The following is a 27,896-nucleotide window of genomic DNA, read 5'->3' as shown; positions in this document are numbered from 1 at the left end:
ATAATAGCAAACAGAAATATGGAAAAAAATAGTCTATGTAAAAATGAAATGAAATTCTTAAATTGATACCTGTTCAACTTTAATGTCATATTCCCCATGGACCTTTTTCCCACGAAAAGATTTGGCCCTGAAAAAGAAAATAACTACAATAAATCTGGTGTAAATATAATGGTATGCGTAGAGTTAAGGCATTACTCTTTGGCAAGCTGGGCAATACACTTTTAACATTATTAAAGTTATTGGATGGATTTTAACATCTCATTTAAACTTACCTTATTGGAAAGATTATATTTATAGCTGATGTTTAAAAAATAAAATTTGGTGTATATTTCATATATGCACACAGTGAAAGATTGACACTTAAAAACAATTAGAATCTACTTTATATATTGGCATATGGACTGTATTCCAATTAGGGTGAAACACTCCCCCTCAGATTCACCTTTTCTTTGTAAACATCCGCTCGATGAGGCAATTATTAAACAACTGATCTCTGGCATGATTCATGTTTCAACAAATGACTTCAGTTTTGAAAATAAACACCAATACCGAACACTAAATTATGCCATCTGGAGTCTAACAAAACATTAAACAAAACGAGGCCACGAATACATCCAGTGATTTAATTCCACATAAGCATTAAAAGTAGAAGTAGAAAAGCATTAAAACCTTTCTGAATGTTTTATTTTTTAAATATGTTTTCTCCCCCCTCCAGCGCAACTTTATAAGGCATATTCTTGGATTTGCTGATTCAGAGGACTAAACTCTGACTAACTTTTGAAGTGTTCCTTTACTGAGAACTTGGGCCAATTCCAAAGTTAAGTGGCGCCTTCAGTGCTTAGAAAAAACATCAACAAGCCTTAATTATTCCCAGCATACTAACTTGGGAGATTTGCAGCAATATTGAAATAGGGTCATGTAATGTCTAAATTACATCCATTCATGAAAAAAGGGAATATTAAACATGTGGAAGCTCCTATAAAAACTCGTTTGGTAATGACTGTGATCCCCTGCTTAGTTTACAGCTACTATGCAAGGTAAATCAGCAGTGGCCAAGCCATGCACTTTTAAAAAAGAGCAGCTGCTTGCCAGCTTGAGAAAGGTTAACAAAGCAAAGTGCTGCTGATGCAAGTAAATATAGTTATATGTTTCTTGGAAATAAAAACGAAGAATGCCTTTTCTCTCTTTATGTAGAATTCGCTTTCCTACCAAAATGCAATGTACATTAATATCTATAAATAATTTGTGCATGCATTTTAGGAAGGAAGGTCTGCAATTTGGAGATCAAGGTATACAGTTTTCTTTGACGCTGACAAAGTTAAGAAGGAAATGTCAGCATCGGCTTGTCATTGAGTAAATGCAACATGATTTTGAATTTAAAATCCTTGGGAAAATTTCAACTTTCCAAATCAAACGTTGCTTGTGAAATGATACACGTGAGAGAGGAATAGTAGACGTTCTGGTGGTGCTACTTTTTTTTTGCATGATAAGACTTTCAAATGTTCTTGCTTCAACAGGAGGGCGAGCACACCCACGTCAATACCGCAAGCCTCCACTGGACCAAGAGATGCAGAGAGTCATGTCATATACTTTCTTCACAATATACCTTCTCCACAATATCCATCTCACCATACTCCATGCAAGTTAGGAAGCAGGACAGGCATCATTATGTCTTTTAAAAATATAAAATACGTTTCGCAGGTCACCAGCATGTTGCTCTTGATCAACATGGTACTCCTCAGGAATGCCTTCAACGCTGCAAAGTTATTGTAGCCTCAGCATACTCAGTGCCCCCTTCATCAGAAGATGAATAGAAGGGTGCTCTCATACACATCAGATCCAGTAAACCAGATGCTCTTGAAATTGCACATTTTTTCCACTGGTCCCCCACTCCCAACCATCATATCACAGGGCACATCTTACTCCATTGATTAAACCATAAAAACCATGGATCTGGAGGTTTCCAGCAAAAATGGTGCACAAATATGGGTCAGAGACAAAAATTCATATAGATCTTCATGATTTTTACACAGAAGACAGATGGGGACAACTGGATTGCCAGTGGTACATGTGAAAAGGATCTAGGGGTCTTAGTAGACCACAAGATTAAAGTGGGTCAACAGTGTGATACAGCAGCAAAAAAAGCTAATCTAAGCTGTATCAACAGAAATATAGTGTCTCATCCAAGGGAAATAATAGTAATACACCTGAGTACTGTGTCCAGTTCTGGGCACCACAGTTTAAGAAGGACATTGACAAGCTGGAACGTGTGCAGAGGAGGCAACCACGATAAAAAAGGGTCTGGAAACCAAGCCTTAAGAGGAATCGTTGAGGGAACTGGGTATATTTAGCCTGGAAAGGGGGAGACTGAAAAGAGATATGATAGCCATCTTCAAATATCTGAATAATAATAGCAACAACAACAACAATAATAATTTATTATTTATACCCCGCCCATCTGGCTGGGTTTCCCCAGCCACTCTGGACGGCTTCCAACAAAATATTAAAATACAGTAATCCACCAAACATTAAAAGCTTCCCTAAACAGGGCTGCCTTCAGATGTCTTCTAAAAGTCTGGTAGTTGTTGTTCTCTTTGACATCTGGTGAGAGGGCGTTCCACAGGGCAGGTGCCACTACCGAAAAGGCCCTCTAACTGGTTCCCTGTAAATTCACTTCTCGCAGTGAGGGAACTGCCAGAAGGCCCTCAGCCCTGGACCTCAGTGTCCAGGTAGAACGACGGAGGTGGAGATGCTCCTTCAGATATACTAGACTGAGGCTGTTCAGGGCTTTAAAGGTCAGCACCAACACTTTGACTTGTACTCAGAAATGTACTGGGAGCCAATGTAGGTCTTTTAAGACTGGTGTTATGTGGTCTCGGCGGCCGCTCCCAGTCACTAGTCTAAAAGCCGCATTCTGGATTAGTTGTAGTTTCCAGGTCATCTTCAAAGGTAGCCCCACAAAGAGCGCATTGCAGTAGTCCAAGCGAGAGATAACCAGAGCATGCACCACTCTGGCTAGGCAGTCTGCGGGCAGGTAGGGTCTCAGCCTGCGTACCAGATGAAGCTGGTAATCAGCTGCCCTGGACACAGAATTGACCTGCACCTCCATGGACAGCTGTGAGTCCAAAATGACTCCCAGGCTGCGCACCTGGTCCTTCAGGGGCACAGTTACCCCATTCAGGACCAGGGAGTCCTCCACACCCGCCCGCCTCCTGTCCCCCCAAAACAGTACTTCTGTCTTGTCTTGAATGGCTGTCCCATGGAAGAAGGAGCAAGCTTCCTGCTCCAGAGGCTAAGACCCAAACCAATGGATTCAAGTTACAAGAAAGGAAATTTCAACAGAACTCAGGAAAAACTTTCTGACAGTAAGAGTTGTTTGACAGTGGAACTGACTCTCACGAGAGGTGGGTTGGACTAGATGACCCTGGGGTTCCTTCCAACTCCACAAGTCTATGAAGCTTTTACAATCAAGCAGTATACACATTTTATGGTGGTGGTGATAGTGGCTATTTTTAAGTCACTGCTGACTGAGGAGGTACAAAAATGTGAGGAAGTGTAACTAACTAAGGAAAAGGCAAAGTTTATAGGTAAAAATAGTTTAATAATTTATTACACAGAGCATGTTTGAGGAGTCTGTGGTCCCGCAGGTGTTGCTGGACTAAAACTCCCATCATTCCTGCTGACTGGAGTTGATGGGAGTTGGGAATACAACAATATCTGGAGGACCACAGATTCCCCATCTCTGATATATATAAAAAAGTGGAGTTGCTATGCCGAACTATTTTCCTAATTATAAACTTAAGTAAACCATTCTAGATGTCACTTCTGAACAATTAAAGGTGAATATTGATAAAATGTGGAAAGTTATCCATTTTTGAATGCAAATAAATGTGGCACATTCTACTATTCTTTTCAGTTTTTTTCTTTTTTATTCCCCCCCCCCCCCACCATATTTTTCCTTTCAGTTTGCAAAGCAGGACCATCCTAGTACTCTTTCTGTAGCTACTGGAAACACCTTTTGTCATCAATTCTCTACCAGGAAACACAATTGTTTTAAGAGGCCCGGTAGTGAAGTGTTCAGTCAAGGCGAATTAGTTACACAGTATAAAAACAGCTCGCTTAAGGGAAGACATGTCACCACTGAGAAAATTGAGGCTAGTCTTCCAAATGATTCAACTTTGTGGTTTGATTCATCATGGAACCCCACAGTAAAACCTCAGGGTAACACCACATTATTTTGTCTGTTTCCTTAACCAATATTTCCTCATTCTGACTTGAAAGTCAGTCATTCTTTCACAGGGTAGTAAACTTCAACTTACCCCCCCATTTTCAGATTACTTTCAGCACCTATTTTGAACTACAGAAATGCTTCCCCCAATTGCAACTACCACATTTGCCCAAACCTTTCTGTTGCCCTTTGCCACCTGCATCCAGGCTTTCTTTCTGCCTCATTTAACTGTGGCGTACCTCTGTGACCAGTTAGCAAGATACCTGCTGAAATGAAGGAATACACATGGAAACATGATATTGGAACGGGTGAATCTTTCCACTAAGAGTAAATGCTTTAGTTTGCCCCAAACCTTGGATTGATGGAGGAGACTGAAAAGAGTGAGTTTGTGTCTTTTAAAGCTGGTTGCTTACTTGATAATAATTCTAGAATACTTCTGAGAATGTAGGTCAAGGGCATGGTGGCTGTTTCAGCAGCATAGAAGTGATGTATCTCCATCCCTTGGTTGGAGTTAAAGTAGTTTATAGGATTGCTCTGTCATCCTGGAATCCTGCACTCACTTTAGGTAAAGGTAAAGGTACCCCTGCCCGTACTGGCCAGTCATGTCCGACTCTAGGGTTGTGCGCTCATCTCGCTCAAGAGGCCGGGAGCCAGCACTGTCCGGAGACACTTCCGGGTCACGTGGCCAGCGTGGCAAAGCTGCAGCTGGCGAGCCAGCACCAGCGGCGCACACGGAAACTCTGTTTACCTTCCCGCTATAAAGTGGTACCTATTTATCTACTTGCACTTAGGAGTGCTTTCAAACTGCTAGGTGGGCAGGAGCTGGGACCGAATGACGGGAGCTCACCCCACCGCGGGGATTCGAACCGCCAACCTTACGATCAGCAAGTCCTAGGCGCTGAGGTTTTACCCACAGCGCCACCTGCGTCCCCCTAGCACTCACTTTACCTGGGAGAAAATTCCACTTAACTAAACAGGACTTACTGCTGAGTAGAAGAGCACAGGACTGCATTTTTACAGTTGTCAAAAATATATAGCAGGACCTAACAGCAGCAGCATCAACATTATTTGATTGATTACTTTATTTATATACTGCTTAATATATTAAAAATATATCTAAGTGGTGTACAGAAAACTGAAAAACAAAATATTACAAAAATACACAGTTACAAATAAAAATGTACTATTAATATAAAGATAAAGGTAAAGGGACCCTTGACCATTAGGTCCAGTCGTGGCCGACTCTGGGGTTGTGGCGCTCATCTAGCTTTATTGGCCGAGGGAGCCGGTGTAGAGCTTCCGGGTCATGTGGCTAGCATGACTAAGCCGCTTCTGGTGAACCAGAGCAGTGCATGGAAATGCCGTTTACCTTCCTGCCGGAGCAGTACCTATTTATCTACTTGCACTTTGACGTGCTTTCAAACTGCTAGGTTGGCAGGAGCAGGGACTGAAAAACGGGAGCTCACCCCGTCACGGGGATTCGAACCACCGACCTTCTGATCGGCAAGTCCTAGGCTCTGTGGTTTAACCCACTGTGCCACCCGCGTCCCTCAGTATAAAGGTACTAATATACAAAAATCAATATCAATTCATTTTCCTTCAGGCACACCTTCCTCTCAGCCTCTGAGTTCTCACTCAGGGTCCAAGCAAACTCTCAGCTCACCCACAAAAGTCTCACAGAAAGAAGAGCTCCTGGAAACAGGGGACATCACATTTGCCTCTCACTCTAGACATGCTTTTTATGGGCAGGGCCAAGGTGGATGGTACTTCCTCAGGCCGCCCACAGCTGTGTCCCATTCAGCTGCACTCTCCACACCCAGTTCAGGGTGTATTTCACTTCAAAATACCTTTATTTGCTACCGAATGCAAAGCAGAAAGAGGATCAAGTTAGTGCCTCTTTTAGATGAGCCTGGCTGCAGAAACTATTTTGGAATTATAACCTATAATTTGTAAAAGTACAAGTGGTACTTTTTCTGACTCTGAGCCACTTGTTTTTTGCTATACGGGATAGTGCATGTCACAATATTTCGCCCAAGGATATTTTAGTTCACTGAAGAAAGTGCTATTTTTGCAACGTAACATAGGGTACGTTCTAGTTAGTCACTTTAAAATACTATTTCATTGGGATATATTTAAGCATGTACTTAATAATCTTGTTGAAATAAATGAGGCTTAAGTGTGTTAGATCATAGCGTTGCTTCTCTCCTGCTAATGTCTCAAATCCGTTCTTCTCAATTACTACCAGCACATTAATCCTGCACACTGTTTATAGTTACACTTTCCCTAAACGAGGCGCAGAACAATTCTTCTATGGCACAGATGCAGTATGTTACACAGTTAAAGTCTGAGATCAGGTTACTGCTACATTCAGATGTACCTAAAAGTCCCAAGAAAGGTTTGTCCAGATGCCAGATATAAACTCATTAACATTACTTATTCCTTGGTATAAACTAAGCAGAGTTGAAACTCATACTAGCAGGTCATTTACCGTAAGTAGTGTTCATGCTTGTGGGTGGAGAAAAGGAAGAGGTAGCCTTGGTGGAATCAAAAGATTTTATCTACAGGAATGTACAGTATTTAACTGCATCTACAACTATTTTCCAACACATTTGGCCTTGTGAATACCACTGCTGCAATGATATCCCTTAATGGCTAAAATGTTTTTTTTAAAAAATGCCACCACAATTAATGTAAATCTATGTCAGCAATAAATAATTTGGGGGACACAGCATAACAAAGTCTTCAGGCACAGTAAAATTATACATGTTAAGGCATTATATTGTACTTTTATGGAATAGGATTAATTTCTCTTTAAATATTGGCAGCTAGCCAGAACCACAAAGCATTGCCTTGTTAATGAACCAGATCTAAGTGCTTGTCAGACTGATTCTTGAAAATAAATTAAACCAAGTGGCAAAGGTATTCTAATGAGATCCTCTAGATCATTTACAATAAGCTATTGGGTTGTAGTGTAGCACCCTGCTTGTGGTTAACGCTTAGCTGGAATGAAATATTCAACGCAGCAATAGAGAAATTAAAATAATAATTTATTTGTCAGACAAATAAATGAGAGGCACAGTGGTATATGGTTACCAAGCTCTGGCCTGGCCTCCTGCCATTATGGCCAGCACTTATATTTCCTTAACCCAGCCCCCTTGCTCCTCCTTTGGCTGCCTCTGTCCAATCAGCCTGGTTGAAATTCCTATTGGCTGTTTGCTAGAACCAATCACAAAAGATACACCCATTTCCTATTGCCTTTTATGGGAAATAAAAGCTATATATTCTTCTATCTATAAATGACAAATAAGTAGTCATTTATCTTACATTTGTCTCAACAAGGAACCTTAATTACCAGCTCACCTCTTGCCCTCCTTGCCCTATTGCCCTCCAAAACAGATGGTTAATAGTTTTAAATTTTTATCTTAAACAGATGTCAGAGATCTTGAGTTCACATTATCATTGAAAGATCTCCTTCTTTTGGAGGTCTTTAAACAATGGCCTGACAACCATATGTGTGCTCTAATGGTGTTTCCTGCTTGGCTGGGGGCTGGACTCGATGGCCCCTGTGGTCTCTTCCAACTATATGAAATAAGAATCTAGCATAAGGATTTAACATTTCTTAGTTTCTAAATCCTTTGCATAATTACATTTAAGCCAATATATTTCATACATTATCATAGGTAGCTTTTTAGAAGAATAAACCTTCTCAAAGTAAAAAGGAAGGAACAGTTTACAGCCTCAAAATAAAATAGGAAGAAGCCTCTTCTTCTGTTTACACTCCCCTTCTCCAGCCAGTTGCTTTTTCCATTTGCTCTTGCCCTTTAACCTTAGGAAAATATGGCTCAAGTTTAATGGGAGGCACATGGTTTTATTTTACTATTTACCAACTCTTAATTATGTTTTTTCTCAGCTTTTTATATTCTGTAATATGTAGGGTCAGTGTAACCTTTGCTCTCAGCCTGTAATTCCCTTTTTATGACTTTGAGAATTGTTTTCTGCTCTAAATCAGGGGGCCCCCTTGTCCAGGAGGATAAACATCTTGCCAAAGTACTTAGGCAGCTGGTCTTCTGCCTGGCATAAAACATTTGAAAATCTTTAAGCTCATTTTAAAATACAGGCCCTGATCAAAATATAAGCCTTGATAAAAATGCAGGCTATGATTAGATGCCTCAGTAGCACCCAACCAATTGTAATGATTAGTAGCTACTGGCTGTTGACTCTAGATAGATTTGTTGGGTCTCTCTGTAAGAGAAAATACAGGATACAAACTCTATTAAAAAAAATCGTTTTTAAAATGGCAATTGACAAAGCATAGCTCCAATGCCCACATCATTTCAGTGGGACTTCCATGGAATTAACACAAATCAAATTATCTATGATAACATTCCATTCTTCTACTCACAGAATAAGAACATGTCATCATTCTGTTACCATAATATTTCTGAGTTTTCTAAGTACCATAACTGGAAATAATTGATATTTACCAGCTCAGTGTATTGAATGACATGAATCACATGTTAAATATTTTCATACATTTCAAATTTCTTATTGCCTACTGCAGCATGTTCAAGATTTTGTGCCATGCACTAAAACTTTTAGTATAGATTCTAACTTTTAAAAATTGATACTTAGCCTGTCTTTCACATTGTAACTTTTTTTTTTTTAAGGCACACTATGCTCTTCTCAGCTCTCGGTATTTCACTACTGTCTTCAAAATTCTTCTCTATGGCATTTCCAAAAAAACCACCCAGTTAGAAGCACCTGGCTACCCATTTCTGCTGCCCTCTTGTGTAGAAAAAAGTGGATTCCAAAATATTCTGATACTACTGGTGAAAGAAACAATTTATGGTGTTATGGTGCTACATAATCCTTTAGCAATGTAATGTTCACTAGAGTTCAAGAAACCCAAACTATTGTTAACGATTCCAGCACAGCTTCACAAGTGCAATTCTATGCACGTCTACTCATAACCGTGGTTGTTAAATATATTGCTCGTCCTCCGCCAGGAGGTCCCAGGGTGGGTTACAACTTACACCAACTTATAGCTCAATATTAAAAACCGTTAAAACAGATTAGTCACAGGAATAGGGTGGGTCAATATGTATAGGACTTCAACCCTGGAGACATTACAGAATAGATCAAATGTAAAGTTAAATGCTTTTTTTCCAGTAAAACTTAAGTAAGGACTTAGCCACATTTACCTTTTGCCCTGCTCTTTGCAGGCACAAGTATGCACTTTAACACTCCATATCCAAGCATTGTAGGTTTTTGTATGTCTGTCTGTTTTTTGCCCTGAGCAAAAACCCGCTCTTAAAAGCTGAATCAGAGGAAACGTCAATTTGGGTTTTCCACAGCTGTTAACAGTAATTTGCATCAGTGGTGTCAGAATATTTTGGGATGTAAATGTTATATATGTTACTTAAGGTTTTTTTAAAAATAAAAATCTTGAATATTATTAAATATTTTTCCTAAGTAACAAATGTTCTACAGACTAGAACTACAGACTACACTCTGGGTGGCTTACTGCATATATAAAGCATAGCAAAACATCAAACATTAAAAACTTCATGATACAGGGCTGCCTTTAGGAACGGAATCCTGGTCCAACTTTCCCAAGCCCCATTTATGAGGGCTATCCAATCCAGTCCATTTTGCTCCTAGGCACTGGTTTGAAACTTCTGCTGCATTATCTGGATCAGAAGAAGAGGAGAGATAAGCCACAAAGGGGCATTATTTTTACTCACATGAAAGCAAAATTGCAAGTGGAGCTTATGGGTCTTTGTGAGGTCAAGGGAAGAATCCTCCATTAAGAGCAATGTCTACTTGTGGGGGCTTCCTGTGCAATTTACAGGGTTCTTAATCATAGGGGAAAGGGAGTCTTCCTAAGCAGAGGAGGCTGTCTGCTTCAGAACTTTGCCCTCAAACTGGGGAAGTTGTACACTGGGTAAAACTTATGTACTGGAGGAGGTGGGGCAGAGCAGAGTGCCTGTGCATGTTTACTTATATGTGAAGAAAAAGCAGGGACTGAACTGGGCTACAGAATTTACATATTGATATAGGACGTCCCTATTTTCATCAGAGAAATGTTGGCGGCATGACATTTTATCAATGGGATAAAAATGAGCGAAGAAGTCGAGCACAACCATGCAACGCATACTGCGTTTCTTTGAATACAACTTCTGATACTAAAATGCACAATGAATTATTCTGTACATATCTACACGATTTATTGTAAAAGCATTAAAATAATGATAATGTCCCTATGCCTCCCAATCCAACTTTTCAGGGACAAAAATCTTTTCAATTGTGTGTGCAATTCTGCCATTTATGTCTATACATATATGCCAACAATTATTTTGAAAATGCTTCTAATCCCCACCCACAAGTAGCCCATGCTAAGACCCATGCTAACAATTCAGATAATCCACTGACCTAATATAAAATTCAAAAGCAACAAAAGTCGTATTTATTGAAGTCTGTACAGCAATAGTAAAGTTAAAATACAGCAGATTGTGATTAACCACTGCCACCTGCTGGTTATTTATTTTTTACAAGTACTGTATGTAGTCTTCATTGCAAAATTGATTCTCAAAATCATCACCAAATACCTTTCAGAGAAAACAATTAATACATGTTGGGTAACACATGTGCTGCCACTCTGCACTTTTATTAACCCCCCCCCTTAAATCTTAAAAAATTGTCAGAACAGTCCTGATTATTCTACTACCTCTAGTATAATTCCCTCTGGTCCTAAATACATTTGGTGTAAAAACAGTCCCATTTGCAAGGGAAGGGGAGCGAAAGGCCAGGGGAGACTGCTTACACCTTTCATTGCACAACTGCCTTGCAAAGTAGGCCAGTCACATTCCAAACTATCCGGTAATCACTACCACCACCTCCTCCTACTACCTACATCCCAAGGCAGGACAGAATTCTGGGGCTCTCAAGCAAATACTCACAGCCACAGTTTGACTTTGAGCTTCACCCTCCCCATGGTCAAACAAACTTATTTTTTTTCTGCCAATATCCCTCTCAGGTTATAAGGGGAGCAGAGCCACACTGAGCTCCTTGTCTCTCCCAGAGCAGCTTGCTTTTCTCCTATACAGCGGTACCTCAGGTTACAGACACTTCAGGTTGCATACGCTTCAGGTTACAGACTCCGCTAACTCAGAAATAGTACCTCGGGTTAAGAATTTTGCTTCAGGTTGAGAACAGAAATCGTGCTCTGGCGGCGCGGCAGCAGCAGGAGGCCCCATTAGCTAAAGTGGTGCTTCAGGTTAAGAACAGTTTCAGGTTAAGAACAGACCTCCAGAATGCATTAAGTTCTTAACCTGAGGTGCCACTGTACTTCTGTAGTATGAACGAAGCAGCTTAGGTTCATTAGAAAAAACAAAAAACAGAACTTCAGGGGGTGGGGGAATTGGCAAAAGTCAACCCATACCCCACCCTCTTAAAGTTTCATAACTTACCATCAGTTTCAAAATGGGGTTTCAGTGGGCACACAGAATGAATTGTGTGCTAGCCTACTTTAGATTCTTGACAGTATTTCACAGTTTGGAGAGGCATAATAATTGTAAGTTAAGAAAGAAGCCTAATAGGATAAAACAATAAAATGGAAATGGTCTTATTTAGCCTGAAGCCTGTTTCATGTGGTCATGTTGTGCGGATGCTTGACAATCGTCTGCCAAAGCAACTACTCTATTCCGAACTTAAAAATGGAAAGTGTAATGCTGGTGGTCAACAAAAGAGGTTTAAAGACTGTCTCAAGGCAAATCTAAAAAAATGTAGTATAAACAATGGCAACTGGGAAACACTGGCCTGCGAGTGCTCCAGTTGTAGAACAGCTTTTACCAAAGGTGTCATGGGCTTTGAAGACACTCGAACTCAGGATGCAAGGGGAAAACGTGCTAAGAAGGCACTATTGGCAAATCCACACTGTGATCAACTCTCACCCATAAACCAATGTCCCCACTGTGGAAGGATGTGTGGATCCAGAATTGGCCTCCACAGTCACTTACGGACTCATTGTTAAACCATGTTTATGGAAGACAATTTTACTCGACTACGAGTAATCGCCAAAGAAGAATAATAATGTGTGCCGGTATGGTCTTCAGATATAATCAATATTTCAAGCACATTTAGAAGTATTAACATAGATATTAACAGACTTAACTTTGCAAGAATGGGGCAGGGGATTGAATTCATGTACAGTTATAGCTCAGGTTAAATATGCTTCAGGGTGAGCGTTTTCAAGTTACGCTCTGCGGTGACCCGGAAGTAATGGAGAGCGTTACTTCCGGGTTTCGCAGCTCGCGCATGTGCAGATGCTCAAAATGACGCCACGCGCATTCGCGGAAGCGGTGAAACGCGACCCACGCACACGCAGTCGTGTGTTATGTTCTACTCAGGATGCGAACGGGGCTCCGGAATGGATCCCATTCGCATCCAGAGGTACCAATGTAGTAGAGCAGCGAAGGAAGTTATGGAGAGGATTACCAAAGAAGTGGAGGAATTTTTTGCTATTTCTTTAGAAACCCAGGCATATGATATCATGTTCTGCTTTTTAGTTTTTGTATTTTATAAAAGTGGGGTTCATGTTTGATCATAAGATTTCAGAAATATTGTAAAAACACACACTGCAAGTTCAGGAACTGAAGCTCATTCAATATAAAAAGCTGAAGCCAATGATTTATATTACTCGGTTCAAATCTCACAATATTGAGAGAGAGACCCTGCCTTCCAACCCATGTTGTGAACTATTTAGGGCTTTGAAAACAGCCACTGAATTTTCTTGTCCCCATAGTGAAAATGACCTTTATGCAATTTAATGGTTCTATCTTTCATTCAATAGCAACCATATTCTTAATTAGAAAGAACTCATGATAGGAGGCCATCTAGGAACCCACAGTGCGAATTTGTTCTTTAAAAAATATATAACAGGCTGAACATCAAGGACAGGTATTGTGAAAGGTGAGCGAAATTTAAATGGAAGCAGATAAAAAGGATTTAAAATACTCCCAATTAAGTTCAATAGATACGACATAAAAGAGCTGCTCTGTCTGAAAGCTACATTAACACACTTCATAAGTGATATCTATCCTATTTCTCAGTATTCGTACTGTCTGGGTCTCTGTCTAGCTTTCACATTCAAAATGAATAAAGGGCAAGTTATTTAAGAGACAAGCTGACATACAGTGGCAGAAACAAGAACATTTTACCCAGCATATACTTCCCCAAATGAAATGAAGAAAAGTGCTTTACAATAAAATTATAGCCATGCCTACACATAAGTAAGTCCTATTTAATTCCTAATATCTAAACCTTAGAAGGTAGGCTAGTAAAACATGCTCTCAAGCAATCATACTGTTACTTAGTGAAAAAAACAGGCATTATTAACAAGGGTGTCAGTCTTGATGAAATGCATGGTTAGAGAAGTAATAATCATCAAGCTTTATTTGTATCTGTTTAATATAATCGATTTCATAAGCACATTGTTGCAGAAAAGTATTTCTAAACTGATATAGATACATCACCTAAACAAAAAACTTAAAAATACAGCCTACTGTGATTTCTGAGTCTCCTTTTGAAAGAGGCTATTTTCAAATCTTACTACAGATGTCAAACTTGCACAGTTCAAAGCCACCTGGATGTTTGCCTTACATCTTCAAAAATGTATTTGATGATCCAGCCATTTTAACTGAGGCTGTAGAAGCTCTGGGTGGCTCCCTTGTTCCTTAATCATACAACACTACACAGTAATAACCCTAAGAGCCAGAATATTTTGATTTGTTAACGGAACTCAACCATGAAGGAGGGGGAAATCAATTACAGAAGCAATGACTATGGTGTGTCTGTTCACACAAGGCACGAACTGTACAAGCTCACTGATATCCTTCTATAGGGCTCTGTAGACAGTCAAGAGGGTAACAAAAACACAATCAAGAAAAACTAGAGGGGTTAGACACCACAAATATTTATTTCCAGCAATGTAAATATCAGCATTCCAAAGGAGTTGAAGTAGTATGAAAACAGCAACATTCACTTCTGGTTTTGATGTTTATACGATCAATAATTCTCTCAAACTACCAAACAAAGGGCAATAATTTATGCTCATAAAGACATAAACATACTAGCATGTAATATTTATATCACTCATGCTGCTATTCTTAGGTGATAAAAATTATACTGCCCAGAATCCAGAATGAAATTGAGATATTGAGTGCCTCAAGAAACAGAACTGAGGCAAAACTACAGGACAGATCATGAACTGGGTGATTGCAGAGAGCCTAGTATCAATCACAATTATTTGGGTTTTGTTTTTAAACTTAGCCTAGTTATATTTTTTTTTTTTAAAAAAAACTCAACTTTATCAGTATAGGTTCAAATTAATCTGTAAAAAAAACCCAACAACTTAGAAATTGTTTCCAGACCAATCCAGCCCAGCATAAACCCTAACCAAACCAAGACTGTAAGTCAAATTCTTTTATAAGAAGACAAGATACAAAGTGCTGCCAAGGTCAAGCTCTAACTCCTCTGCTGGACAGGGGCGCCGACTTATAAAAAATATATTGGGGGGGCCCATACCGGGGTCCTGCCCCGGGAAGTTTTCTAAATTTTAGATGAAAATTAGTGAGTTTTAAAGTTTTTTAAAAGTATTTTAGAGTCATATGATCAACATTAGAACCCCGAAAACTTGACTCTCTATAACTCCACACTCCGGGAAACTCGACAAGCCTGAAACACTTTTTGGCTTTGAAAAAAGAAACAAAACAAAAACACGCACGGTATTTTCGTAAAAAGCTAATTTAATTTACAGTAACAATTATGCTTATAGACTATTACAGAGCAGTGAATATATAGCTCTGAAAAGACTGAAATGATATTTAAATAAATCCTAAACTATCATTAAAAGAATAAAACATAAAATATTGCTGTCGCACAGTAATAGCACTTTGATTAATAAGTGAAATAGCTAATTTAAGCTTACTTTGAATAAGGCTGAGGGTTCATTAAATAAATATAATATCTTAAAGTTAATGCTTTAATACAGTTAATAAAGTTAATACAGTATGCCTAATACTGTATGTAAATACTGTAATACTGTATGTAAATAACGGGCTTTAATTGGGTCTTACACCCTAAAAATATTTAAGTATTTGAAAATAACTAATACAGTACTATAGTAATATAGAAATACAGTACTAAACTAGTACTAATATTTCAAAACTGAAAATTTAACATTCTGTATGTATTTAATTCTCTATTTTATAAAGATTTTTAATATCTGACAGTGAGTTTGGAGTAGCCCAATGCAAAAATCCTGAGGATCCATGTGGATCCATGCTTTGTAACCACGTTTTTGCACCACTGTGACCCTAGGCAACAGTGGGTGCGTGATTTTTTTGGTGCAAGATGTAGCCATGGACATGCTATGTGATCTGATGGTGAATTTGGGGTGACCCAATGCAAAGATCCTGAGGATCCATGTGGATCCGTGCTTTGTAACCACGTTTTTGCACCACTGTGACCCTAGGCAACAGTGGGTGCGTGATTTTTTTGGTGCAAGATGTAGCCATGGACATGCTATGTGATCTGATGGTGAATTTGGGGTGACCCAATGCAAAAATCCTGAGGATCCATGTGGATCCGTGCTTTGTAACCACGTTTTTGCACCACTGTAACCCTAGGTAACAGTGGGTGCGTGATTTTTTTTGGTGCAAGATGTAGCCATGGACATGCTATGTGATCTGATGGTGAATTTGGGGTGACCCAATGCAAAAATCCTGAGGATCCATGTGGATCCGTGCTATGTAACCACGTTTTTGCACCACTGTGACCCTAGGCAACAGTGGGTGCGTGATTTTTTTGGTGCAAGATGTAGCCATGAACATGCTATGTGATCTGATGGTGAATTTGGGGTGACCCAATGCAAAAATCCTGAGGATCCATGTGGATCCGTGCTTTGTAACCACGTTTTTGCACCACTGTGACCCTAGGCAACAGTGGGTGCGTGATTTTTAAGGTGCAAGATATAGCCATGGACATGCTATGTGATCTGATGGTGAATTTGGGGTGACCCAATGCAAAAATCCTGAGGATCCATGTGGATCCATGCTGTGTCACCACGTTTTAAATGGGGAGGGAAGGAAAAACACAGAAGGGACAAGAAGCACAAGAGGGGTGTGCGGAGAAGCAGCTGGCTAAGAATGCAGGGGAGGAGTTTAACGGGGTGGGGGGAGGAAAGGAAGGCAAAAGTCCCCCCCCCCAAGCCAGCCCTCTCTCTCTCTCTCCCACCTGCATCCCTAGAGCACAGAGAGGAGGAGGTGGTGGGCTGGAGCCTGCAGGCAGTGTGACTAGGAAAGAATTAGAAGGAAGGACTCGATCCTTTCCTTAACCCTCTGCTTGCCAGGAGGGCAAGGGATTCCCTGCTCTTTGTTGAGTTTGAGCAAATGCAGCAACAGAAGCGGGTGGGCAGTAAGACCCTGAGGCAGAATGCAGGAAAGCAGCAGCTTCTGCCTTCCCTCCGCCCGCCCCCTCCATCTTATTTTTGCCTGATTTTTGCCTATTGCTCCGGCGAGTCAGCTCCAGGGACCACACATTCGCTCAATAACACGCACAGACATTTCCCCTTACTTTTTAGGAGAAAAAATCTGTGTGTTATAGAGCGAAATTTACGGTAATAATTTTCTTAAATTATTGGGGGGGGCAGAGCCCCCCCAAATGAATTTTTGAGGGGGCTCGGGCCCCCTCAGGCCCCATGGAGTCGGCGCCTATGCTGCTGGAGCATAAAGATAATGGTGTTTTCTGGAAACATCCCAGCGCTAGCCAGAGCCATACAACTCTCTGTGTCATATTTAAGCTAAGCTGCTTGGATGGTCATGACCTTTCTACAACACACATTCAGTAGGTTCCTTAGGAAGTTTTTAAAAGAATAAAAATAAAAGACTATATTTTGATTTTATGAGATATAAATACAACCCTCAAGGATTTGCTGTTAATATAGCTAACATGGAAAAAAGCACTTTGGAATAACTTGTCTTTTTGGTCCACCATTTGTCTGTTCAGTTCATAACTAAGAAGGCCCCTCTCCCCCCACAGTTTCCCCCATCTCCTATCCCCTCATAGCCCCAAACCCTGGTCCTGCAGTCCCTCTGTTGCTGCCGTCACCAAAAGCTCTACTGCTTTATCATATTTACAGCACTGTTGAGTGTTAATTAATCAGTAGTGTCTTTTTGTTAGCTGTAACACACTGCCCAATTTATTAGCATAATTATTCACAGAGCCGTATTTTAATTGCATATTGCAAATCTTTGTATTTTAATGTTTCATTTGCTTTATCAAATATTTTGATGATAGATGTTTAAATTTTAATGCTCCTGTAATTGGTTTTTATACTTAACACATTTTTTTTTGCATTAAGCTGTATAATAATAATAATGATAGCAAAATTATCTTTCACATGTCCATGTCACGCAAACTCTAAAACTGCATTATTAGCTCTGTCATTGATGGCTGTTTCTTTCTCTCTTCCAGAATTCAATGAGATAGAACACTGCATTACACTGATGCTGGCAAACTAAAGAGAAGTGGTGGCCAGAACAAGCTTTATTTTACCATAAATATGGATCATATAAAATGCACCACTAGAGGAGGAGGAAATGAACACACAAAATCTAAAGCAGCATTTTATGTCTTCCTGACAGGAGGCTGGGAAGTCAGTGTTCTGAGTCACAGAAAATTGTTGTTCGTTGCCAGCAAAAGACAGGTCACGTGTAAATCACAAAGCATCTGTAGTCTTATTGATTAATGCCTTTCATCTGTGTCTAATGTCTATGTTTAAAGGGGAAATGGGTTGCAGCAGCCTATGAGGGTAATTTCCTTTATAAAAAAAGCGTATGTTGGGTCAGATATGCTGGTGTCAACTGAGTGTTCTTTAAGTATCCAGACAATTACAAACCTCTATTTTAGGTTTTTGTGAAAACTGTTTTTGCAGATGAACTCCTAAAGAAATATAGACAAATCCACTTTGTTCATGTATAGTCTGAGGTTAAAAACTCCAAAACCACTTAATGTATCTTCCTCTTTATCAATGTATTGGCATTTTATTTTTGTAACAATGGATTTGGAACAAACATGAATGCTTTTGAAGTTCTAAGGTCTGTAATACATCTATCACATTTTCCAAAAACTGGTATGCATACAAGTATTTTGTAAATCTGTTTAAGAAATAAAGGTCAAATCCCTTTCCCAGATATGCTGAAGAAGTGTGAGAACAATTGCATTAATGATTAAAACCATTACATCACTTAATGTGGAGTTGTACCATTCTGGTCAACCCAAAATAATCTATTTAGGGATAGCAATTTAGCAGCTCCAAGAAATGAATATTTAAATAGATTCATGGGGAATTAATACAGGAATGTCAAGTTTGGAATAAATAATCTCACTGGAATAAGTCTTTCCTTTGATAAAATCCTGCTTTAGCTGTTTCAGTATCACCTAGGACAGGGGTAGGCAACCTAAGGTCCGTGGGCCAGATGTAGCCCAATTGCCCACGGACGGTCCAGGAAGCAGCGTGTTTTTACATGACTAGAATGTGTCCTTTTATTTAATATGCATCTCTGGGTTATTTGTGGGGCATAGGAATTTGTTCATCCCCCCCCCAAAAAAATAGTCCGGCCCCCCACAAGGTCTGAGGGGTGGTGGACCAGCCCACGAATGAAAAAGGTTGCTGACCCCTGACCTAGGAACTCTGGAGTCCTCTAGCTCTCTGCTCTCCTAGGGCTGCTGCTCATCACTCCCTTGCTGACAGTGAAGGGGAAAGTTGTTCTTTGTAGCTCCATGGAGACAGCACTATAGCTTTCTCTCCGCACAGCAAGCCATTATCACTATGCATTCCTGGTGGCTAGGGACAAAATTAAGGGCTTCTTGCTGTATCTGCCCATTAATCACCTCTGATTTCCCCCATCAACCAACGTATTCCACTATGCCCAAAGGAAGGCAACCCCACCACTTAGCATAACAAAAAGCAATTACAATATAATCTAATCCCATATTACATTCATTTATACTATTTGCATTCATTTATACTATTTAGCTCTTTATATGACAGGTGCAAAAGCAAAGAAAATTCTACACTTGCAATGCTAACAAATACACATATAGATAGGAATAGATTAAAATTTATTTGCGGCAAAATCTTACAAGCTACTGCACCAGCAAACAAGCATTTCGCCTGCAAAGCAGCTTCAGCAACTCAGCATTATAACCTTCAGGATTTATCTGCAACAGTGTTTTAGCAGAATAGTTGAGCTGTTTTACAACAGCAACAAATCTTCATTTACTTCCCTGTGACTAGGGTGACAGTTGCACCGTGGCATCACACACCACCGTCTTCTGGCTTCCACGTGCAGTGCTCCCACGGCCATTGGGAGACACTGCTGCCTCTCCCATCAGATGGGAAATTTCAAATTGGTCCATCTCAAATAAGCCAATCACAGACAGGCCTGTAGGTGGTGCTTCGGGGGGGGGGGGGAGTTGATTGGGACTCGATGGAGTTTTCACTCAGGTCTGCTCCCCAGCCATTTAAACTGGCTCACCTCCTCACCCAACAACACAGTTACCTCAGGATTTTCCTCCCTCCCTTATCATTTCTTCCTGCTTTGTCATGTTATTTACATTACCTGGCTAGGAATCACTTTGGTTGCCCCATTTGGGACTAGGTAGGAATTTTGCCCTCTGGCTAATTGGGACCATCTGGCCTTTTTTGCCTTCCTCATAAAAGGGTTTCCAAAAATATATATATCATTTTAATAAATAGAAAATAACATTGTGGTCACCTCAAACCAGGAATATCATATTTCCATTGTTGTATCTTGGCATTATAGAAATTATTCTTAACACCTTTTCATCTTTTCACATTAAAATGTAGTTGTCAGCTAATGTGTGGCTGAACTGGCCTTATCTGGCCACAGTATTAGTAAAGTGCTTTTTCTTCATATAGAAGTGTTAAAAAGATGGAATTCACCCCTCAAAGTTTCCTTTTTATAATCTACATCTCTTTAAATTTAAATGACAGCTTCTGTCCTCTCACTAGGGGGAGTTCACTCCCAGAAATAATCCACCCAGAGGCTGTGTATACAGAAGCAGAAGGAAGCACATTGAAAAACAATTACCTAATTTATAATTTATTAAAGTAAATCTGTCCTTGGTTTCCCTCCTATGCAAGAAGCAACATTGTCACTGGAATGAGCAATACATTTGCCAGTCTCAGCAGCATAAATTCTAGCTTTGTTCAGCAGCACACATTCAGCTGAATTTTCCTGAATAGAAACCAAGCCTCAGGAGATATGCCAGCCTATCAAGGGGTCTGATAAAGTATCCTACCATGTGCTTTATCAAACAGCCAATTTAGTCCTGCTTCTAGACATTTATTGCAGCACTTCCTTACTCTGCCGTCATGGCTTCAAAAAGTCCCTTTTCGTCTCTTTAAAAATGCTGTAAGAACTCATGCTACTAAGAAATGTATATGTGTGAGTTCCTGCATAGCACAATTTGCATGGTAGCAGCAGCTATCACTTGGCAACCTCAGCATGCCAGTATCCAAAGAGAGTGAATCAGCAAAACCAAGAGTTATATTTCAGGGAAGCAATGAGATCCAAATGGAACCCAAGCTGTGAGGGGTAAAAGGCAATTACTCGGGTTAAAGAGGAACAGCCTGCTTTCTAGACTACAAAAGGCATTACAGTGGTACCTCAGGCTACATGTGCTTCAGGTTACAGACTCCGCTAACCCAGAAATACTGCTTCAGGTTAAGAACTTTGCTTCAGGATGAGAACAGAAATCGTGCTCCGGCAGCGCAGCGGCAGCAGGAGGCCCCATTAGCTAAAGTGGTGCTTCAGGTTAAGAACAGTTTCAGGTTAAGTACGGACCTCCGGAACAAATTAAGTACTTAAACTGAAGTACCACTGTACATGCAGGTCCCACTATCCAAACACTTGTTATACAAAAAACTCACTTATCCAAACCTCACTATACACACTGCAGATTCAGATATCCAAACAGCCAGATCTGCCTGTAGTATTGTAAACAAATAAGCAACCTTAAACAAGCCTTACTTTTTGTGCTTTACTGGTCAACAGCAGCCATTTCATTATAAACCATAGTGAGAGGCAGGGAGGGAATAGGGAGAGAAAGGAAAGGATAGGATAAATAAGAGAGCATTTTTTTTCCTTCCTTGTTTTCCTTTTGCAAGATCTCAGAGGATTTTCCTGGGTTTTTAAAAATCATTTTGGGGTCAAAGGTCCACAGCCAAGAACACATTAGAACTATCCCAATAGGAACCGATGGAAATCGGCAACTCGTTAAGCAAACACTCGCCAACAAACAATTTCCTGAGAAAACACTGCATTCAAATAGCAAGATCTGTGTGTAGATTGAAAGTATATAGAGTAAATATGCTGGTGTTTGTGCAAAACATGAATGCATTTTATTGGATAAAGGCCTGAGAGAACTGTTTAAATGTTGGCTCATCTCAAGATTCATGGGTGGCCTTTAAAAAGCTCTTATGATCTTTTACTGTGGTTCTGCCCAACATGAAGGACAGTCAAATCAATACAAATCCATACTGTTTCTAAATCATGAATGAGCACACAGCAGGGCAGAAGACACTACTTCAACACATGTTTCCAGAGTGGCTAACAAAGTAGTAAGATACAACGTAAGTACAATAATAAATAACAGGAAAGTAAACAAGAGAAGTAACACCACAAAATGAAACAGCAAAGGCCTATTCAAAAAAACAATAAAAATTAAATGCTGCTTTAAGAGTGCTCAAACAGGCAGTTCTTAAAAGCAGGAGAAAACAGAAATCATTTTGCCTGTACCTAAATTATATGAACAATGATGGGGCTTCCTGATGAGAGCATTCCAAAAGTGTGGAGCCACTACTGAAAGGCTCCTTCTACAGGTACTTTGAATTTAGGTTAGGAAGCCCATGGAGTTGTTTCATAAAAACATAAGAAGAGCCCAAAGGATCAGACCAATGGACCATCTAGTCTAGCATCCTGTTCTCACAGTGGCCAACAAGATGCTTGTGGGAAACCCACCACTCTTTCTCCTCCTGCGGTTTACAGCAGTTAGTATTCAGAAGGATGCTGCCTCCGACCATGTAGGCTGAGCATGGCAAATAACCCAACAGCCACATCCTCCATATATCTAAGTGCTGTTAAAAACAAAATAATTCATATCAGACTGTTTTCTAATTATCCTCAAACCTTTCCCTAATTTGATGTGAACTGTCTAACCACCATTTTGTTACAAGCAAGGTCAGCTTTTGAAATAACTACCACAATTGTTTCAATCATCATTAGCAATAATGAAGAAGTAACCCTAGCTGAAACAGCTTGCTGACATGTCTGTAGAGGAATGGCATGACTTTGGGTTATGGTTCTTTTTCATGCATAGCTAGATAGACAGATACAAATTTCATATTTTTTAGCACTGAGAATGTATAAATGTTGGCAAATAAAATTACTTAGGCTCAGAAGGAGTGAGTCAGACTAGATTACCAGTTCCCACAAACCCGAATATGAAGGGCATATAGGGTTGTATCCAACTGAGTCCTATTGAGATAGACCCATTGAAATTAATGAACCTAAGTTAGTAATGCCCATTAACTTCAGTGGGCCCATTCTGAGTAGGACTACCATTGAATACCACTCATAGACTTACAGATTGATTAGCTGATGTAAATGTATCAAACCAATTAAGTTCAGCAAATAAAACTTATATATGATAACAAATGTGTATACAGATGTGTACAGTGTAGATGGATCTCCAGCTACTTGGGTAGAAGCAGAGTACTAATAATTTACTTGCATGTTTTAAATAGCTAACTGATGTTATGGAAAGTGAGAAGACTTAATACAAATCCATCTGCAAATATTTTGTTGGCTGCTGGATGCTAGGTCACCCATATCCATTTAGAATACATGAAACTGTGCAAAGAACAAGTGGCACACAGAGGGATTCTCACTCTAGTTGGCTGCTTTGCTGCTGTGCCTTAGTCTGCCTATGTTAATAGAGTGCTCACCTGTTCTTTCTATAACATTAGCTCACTGCTAAAAAGTGAGCATTGTTAGTCTCTATTTATTTACATCACATGAATTTGTGCTAGTTAATGCAGGCTCATACCTACGGTACCTCCTCCGTCTTCAAATAAAAACATATTGGAGATTGCGGGCCACAGGGAGGTTAGGCTGGCCTCGACCAGAGCCACGGCTTTTTCAGCCGTGGCCCCGATCTAGTGGAACGCTCTATCACAAGAGACTAGGGCCCTGCGGGACTTGACATCTTTCCGCAGGCCCCGCAAGATGGAGCTGTTCCACCAGGCCTTAGGCCAAGGCACAGTCTGACCCCTCTCTCCTTTTGTAATCCTCATAGAACTCTAACCCAATGGTTGCCATTAATTTGATTCTGAATTGATTTTAGAGTGTATTTTAATTGACTGTGTGATTTTATGGGCACTGTGCTATATTTACTTCTTGTTGTTAGCCGCTATGAGCCCGGCTTTGGCCAGGGAGGGCGGGATACAAATAAAATAATATTAATTATTATTATTAAGACTTGGAAACTATTTTTGTAAGTCCAGCCCTACAACACACATAATGGACCTAATGAAGCTGTAAGGTTTGTCACAGGGATGTGTTGGAAGCAGTCATAAAGAATTGGGCCCATGTCACTGGGGGGTGGGGCTGGATTTTACTCAGGCTGCAGATAGCTTTAAAATGCTTGTGTCATCTTACTTGCTGGTACGGCAGTCAACTGATTTCTACTGTAGGTTAAAATTTCAAGCAGCATTGGGATTTAGATGTCAAGCAGCCCTTTTGGTGCTATTATCTACAGCAAAAATCAAGCTATTAACTAAGGAAACATGCAATCATCTAAAGGGAAACTATTTCATGAAACCTAGCATTTGCTAAATGCTTTGATTAATTGTTGTGCAATTTACTCTACTAGTACTGGCATGTACAGATTGGCCATAATCTGGAGCAACTGACATAGTGCTGCCCTGCCGCTGCCCCCCTCCGCAAACGCTATCACTGCTGCTTTCTGGAGTGGGGCAGGGCAGGAGAGCAGTCAAGTTAGAGCTGCAAAAATGAACTGGCAGGAGCACAATCAGACCCTTCAACTCAGTGGATCAGCACATCTGGGAGGTCTTGTGTTTAATCCTTATCACCTTGTTAACAGACTGTAGATATCAGGGTTGAGGGGCTTTGGAAATCTTCTAATCACAGTAGACAGGGACCTGACAAGACCGATCAATGTCCTGAATAAGTTTAAGGCACCTTCATCTGTTTAGAAGTAACTCTTTTTTTATAAAACAACATGCAGGACTTAGGCTAGAATAATGTGTCAGAATGATTATTATTATAATTTATTGCCTGCCCTTCACCCTAAAGTCCCAGGACAGGTTACAATTAAAACACGATACTAGCTTCAGAAGCAAACAGGACTCTGCTAGATAAAAACTTTCAACACTCAAAATTACAAAATCTCAGACCGATTATAATTTCGCTAATCAATGTTGGTGCTTGTTAGCTGTTATTTTCCCTAACAGCACTTACAAATTAGATATAATTACTTGAGTGTCCTTTTTAAACGTTTCTCAGCAAAAAATCAGAGTAAATTTTAATGTAAAAGAACTATTGGCTTGGCTTGCTTGTAATGTTCAATAAACAGCTCAGCCTTGCCTTGACATCAATTAGAGTCAAGATGATAGAAAGCCTAGAGCAGTCCTCTGATTTTATTGATAGCCTCCCATTTATCAAGCGATGCTCCTTAGTACCTTGCACTGTTTTCTTCATCCATTGCCTCTCGGTAAATTTTCAGGCTTGAGCAGTCCCAGCCACAACAGCATCACTACCAATGTGTACTTTACTTAAGAGCTTAGGAAGAAAAGGGCTTTAACCAAGCAAGCTAGAAACTGGGACCATGTGTAAACATCTCCCCTCTTTGGCAGGCAAGTACAGGTAGAGGGGAGTACAGGCGTCTCCCCACTTACGTGGGGGATACATTCCAGGCCGCTGCACACATAAGTGAAAATCATGTAAGTGGGGAGCACTTGCTAAACACTCCCTCTTTCCTACTGTCAGTTCTCTCTCCCATTCTCTCTCCACACAACTCTATCTTCAACTAGAGTTGAAGTTCTGGGGCTGGCTAGAGGCTACTCAGACAAGAGCCAGGTGCTGCTGCACTACCACACGCTTCAGCTGCTAAGCAGGGAGGCTGAGCAGCCTAAACAAAGCCCTGTTGTGCCTTCAGTCTCTTTGGGGCTTCCTCTGCCCTCACTGAAGTCCTCTTCGGGCTCCGGGGAAAGTCCCCTTGTGAGCTACAAGGACTCTCCAGCTCTCTCTTGCCATTTCCTGGCATTTATTTATTGGTCTATCCATCTATGTATTTGTACTGCACATATATGTAGTTGTGTGCAAGTCAATCACACGTAAGTGGGTGGGACGGACGCCTGTACTGAAAGGCTTTGGATTAACTAAGCCTAAGAACAAGCCAAACCAGCATCATGTTGGATTACTACAGAAGGGTGCACAGAACTATTGAACTATGAGACTGCCTCATCAAAGCAAGGATCTGAGAGAATATCCATCTGTCTTGTTTGTAATATCAGCCAGTGAGACCCTCTTGGTGGTCCTGACAAAAAAAAAAAAGATCAGGAGTTAAGGGACCTGCTAGCAGCTCCCAAACTTTAGATCAACCTCACCACTAAGGTTCATCTTGCCTCAGTGTTACAATCTTTTAGCAGAAAAGTGGAAATTTACATCTTTAGGATTTTGTAGGCAATGGCGGGTAGTCTGTCTGGGGTTGGTCTATATTTATTTATTTATTTATTATTTATTAATCATATTTGTATATCACCCTTCATCTCACAGAGGTTCATAACATAAAAATACAAGATAAAAACAAAATTCCACCCCCTCCATTTTATGTAAGTTTTGCTATTTTAGTTTACACTGTGTTTATTTTGTAGTGATGTTTTGATTGGTTTTGTTGTGTTTTAATACACTGTACACCAACCTGTAACCATATGGTGAAGGGTAAAATAGAAATACCTATATAAATAGGTAGCTTTATTTAAGGGTAATTCTTACCATGGACAGAGCGACAAGCTGCATGCCACACTGAATGGCATGAAGAACAGTTCTAGAACCTTTAGTGCCAGAGGAAATATGCCTCTGAATACCACTTGCTGGGAATCACACGGAAGAGCGCTATTATACTCAGTTCTTGCTTGCAGACTTTCCATAGGCTTCTGGCTGGCCGCTGTCAAGAGCAGAATGTTGGACTACATGGGCTTTTGGTTTTATCCAGCAGGAGTATTTTAATGTCCTTAACAGTCAGAAACAACTAATTTGGATTTCAGGATCCCATCCCTCTGGAAACATGTACTGATCATAGGCTGAAAACTTCAAAGGGGTGAGCGGATCCTTCTTAGAAAGTACAACTTCCTTTCCATTTTCAACTTGCTTAAAGAATTCTTACCATTCTCCTAGCTGGAATCTGCAATCGTCACACATCTCCCTAATAAACTGCATGATTAATTGATGGATGCTTCTCAGTTCTAAAAGAGTAGAAAGGCTTAATACGGACAAGTTTATGTTGTCCATAGGATCAATTATGTTGGGATTTAGGTATTATTTGGGGGGTATTATATAGAAGAGCCATAACACCAGTGGTAGCACTTCAGTGTTCAATCCCAAAGATACTGTCATAAGAAGTTTGAATATAAGAAACATAGCAAGGTAGTGAGATTCCAACCCCTGACCCACAGTAGCATGTGTGGGTGAAGTGTCTCTACTGCATGCCATATTCTGCACACACATTCCTTACTATGTGTAAACAAAAACACAGTCTGGTTGCTTCCATTCTTCAACAAGCTGTCAGCAACTGCAGCCCAAGCAGTCTCTGGTGTTAGCCCAAACCCAATTTGATATGATAATGTGTGAAACAACTAAGAAGAATGGAATTTCAGCTCATGGTTTTCCTTTCAAGTCTTGTTTTTATAACATGAACCTCGGCGTTTTAACATGTGGGGGAGGGATGAAGTATTTTTCCCAAGTGCAAGTAAAGCATAAATCAGAAATGGCTCAGCTCAATGTGGTGCAGCAGCAAAAACAACAACCCAGGAAGAAGCAAAGCAATTGTGATCTCCTCTCCCGCATCCCACTCATTCATTCTAAGCAGGGCTGGCCTGCCCATGAGGCAGAATGAGGCAACTGCCTCAGGCAGCAGGATCCATAGAGGCAGCAGATCCAGCCTCCAAATAACACATCATCCACCACTGCTGCTACAGTGTCAACAGCAGCTTAAGCACACTTGCTGGAGGCCACATCTGCTACCTTCTTAGCCCCCCACCAATGCTGCCTCCACAGTGGTGAATACGCAGCACTGCTGGTCTCCACCCACCCCATTTCCAATGTTGATCTTTATTTTCCCCTCTTGATCCTGATGTAGATCTCCCTTCTTCTTCCCCAGTAGGGAGGCGCCATTTTGTGGTTCACCTCAGATGCCAAAATGTATTGGACTGGCCCTGATACTAAGCCATTGTTTGCATGGATGATTTGAGAAACAGGAAACTATCCCAGAATAATATGCT

At 40.4% G+C, this 27,896-nt stretch overlaps 1 protein-coding gene across 1 annotated transcript in view; it reads right to left on the bottom strand.

The window, feature by feature from the left end:
• The window catches only part of SYN2 (synapsin II), a 148,990-nt gene that overhangs the window by 85,597 nt on the left and 35,497 nt on the right, over positions 1-27,896 (bottom strand). The window contains exon 2 of the mRNA XM_083726815.1: positions 70-127. Coding sequence (XP_083582941.1) covers positions 70-127 — 58 coding nt within the window. The remainder of the gene's footprint in view (positions 1-69; positions 128-27,896) is intronic.

This window comes from Podarcis gaigeae (assembly GCF_964106915.1).
Source record: "Podarcis gaigeae genome assembly, chromosome: 2".
In the NCBI taxonomy this organism is placed as follows: domain Eukaryota; kingdom Metazoa; phylum Chordata; class Lepidosauria; order Squamata; family Lacertidae; genus Podarcis; species Podarcis gaigeae.
The sequence above is the reverse complement of the archived record's forward strand: the minus strand, read 5'-3'. Positions and strand labels throughout refer to the sequence as shown.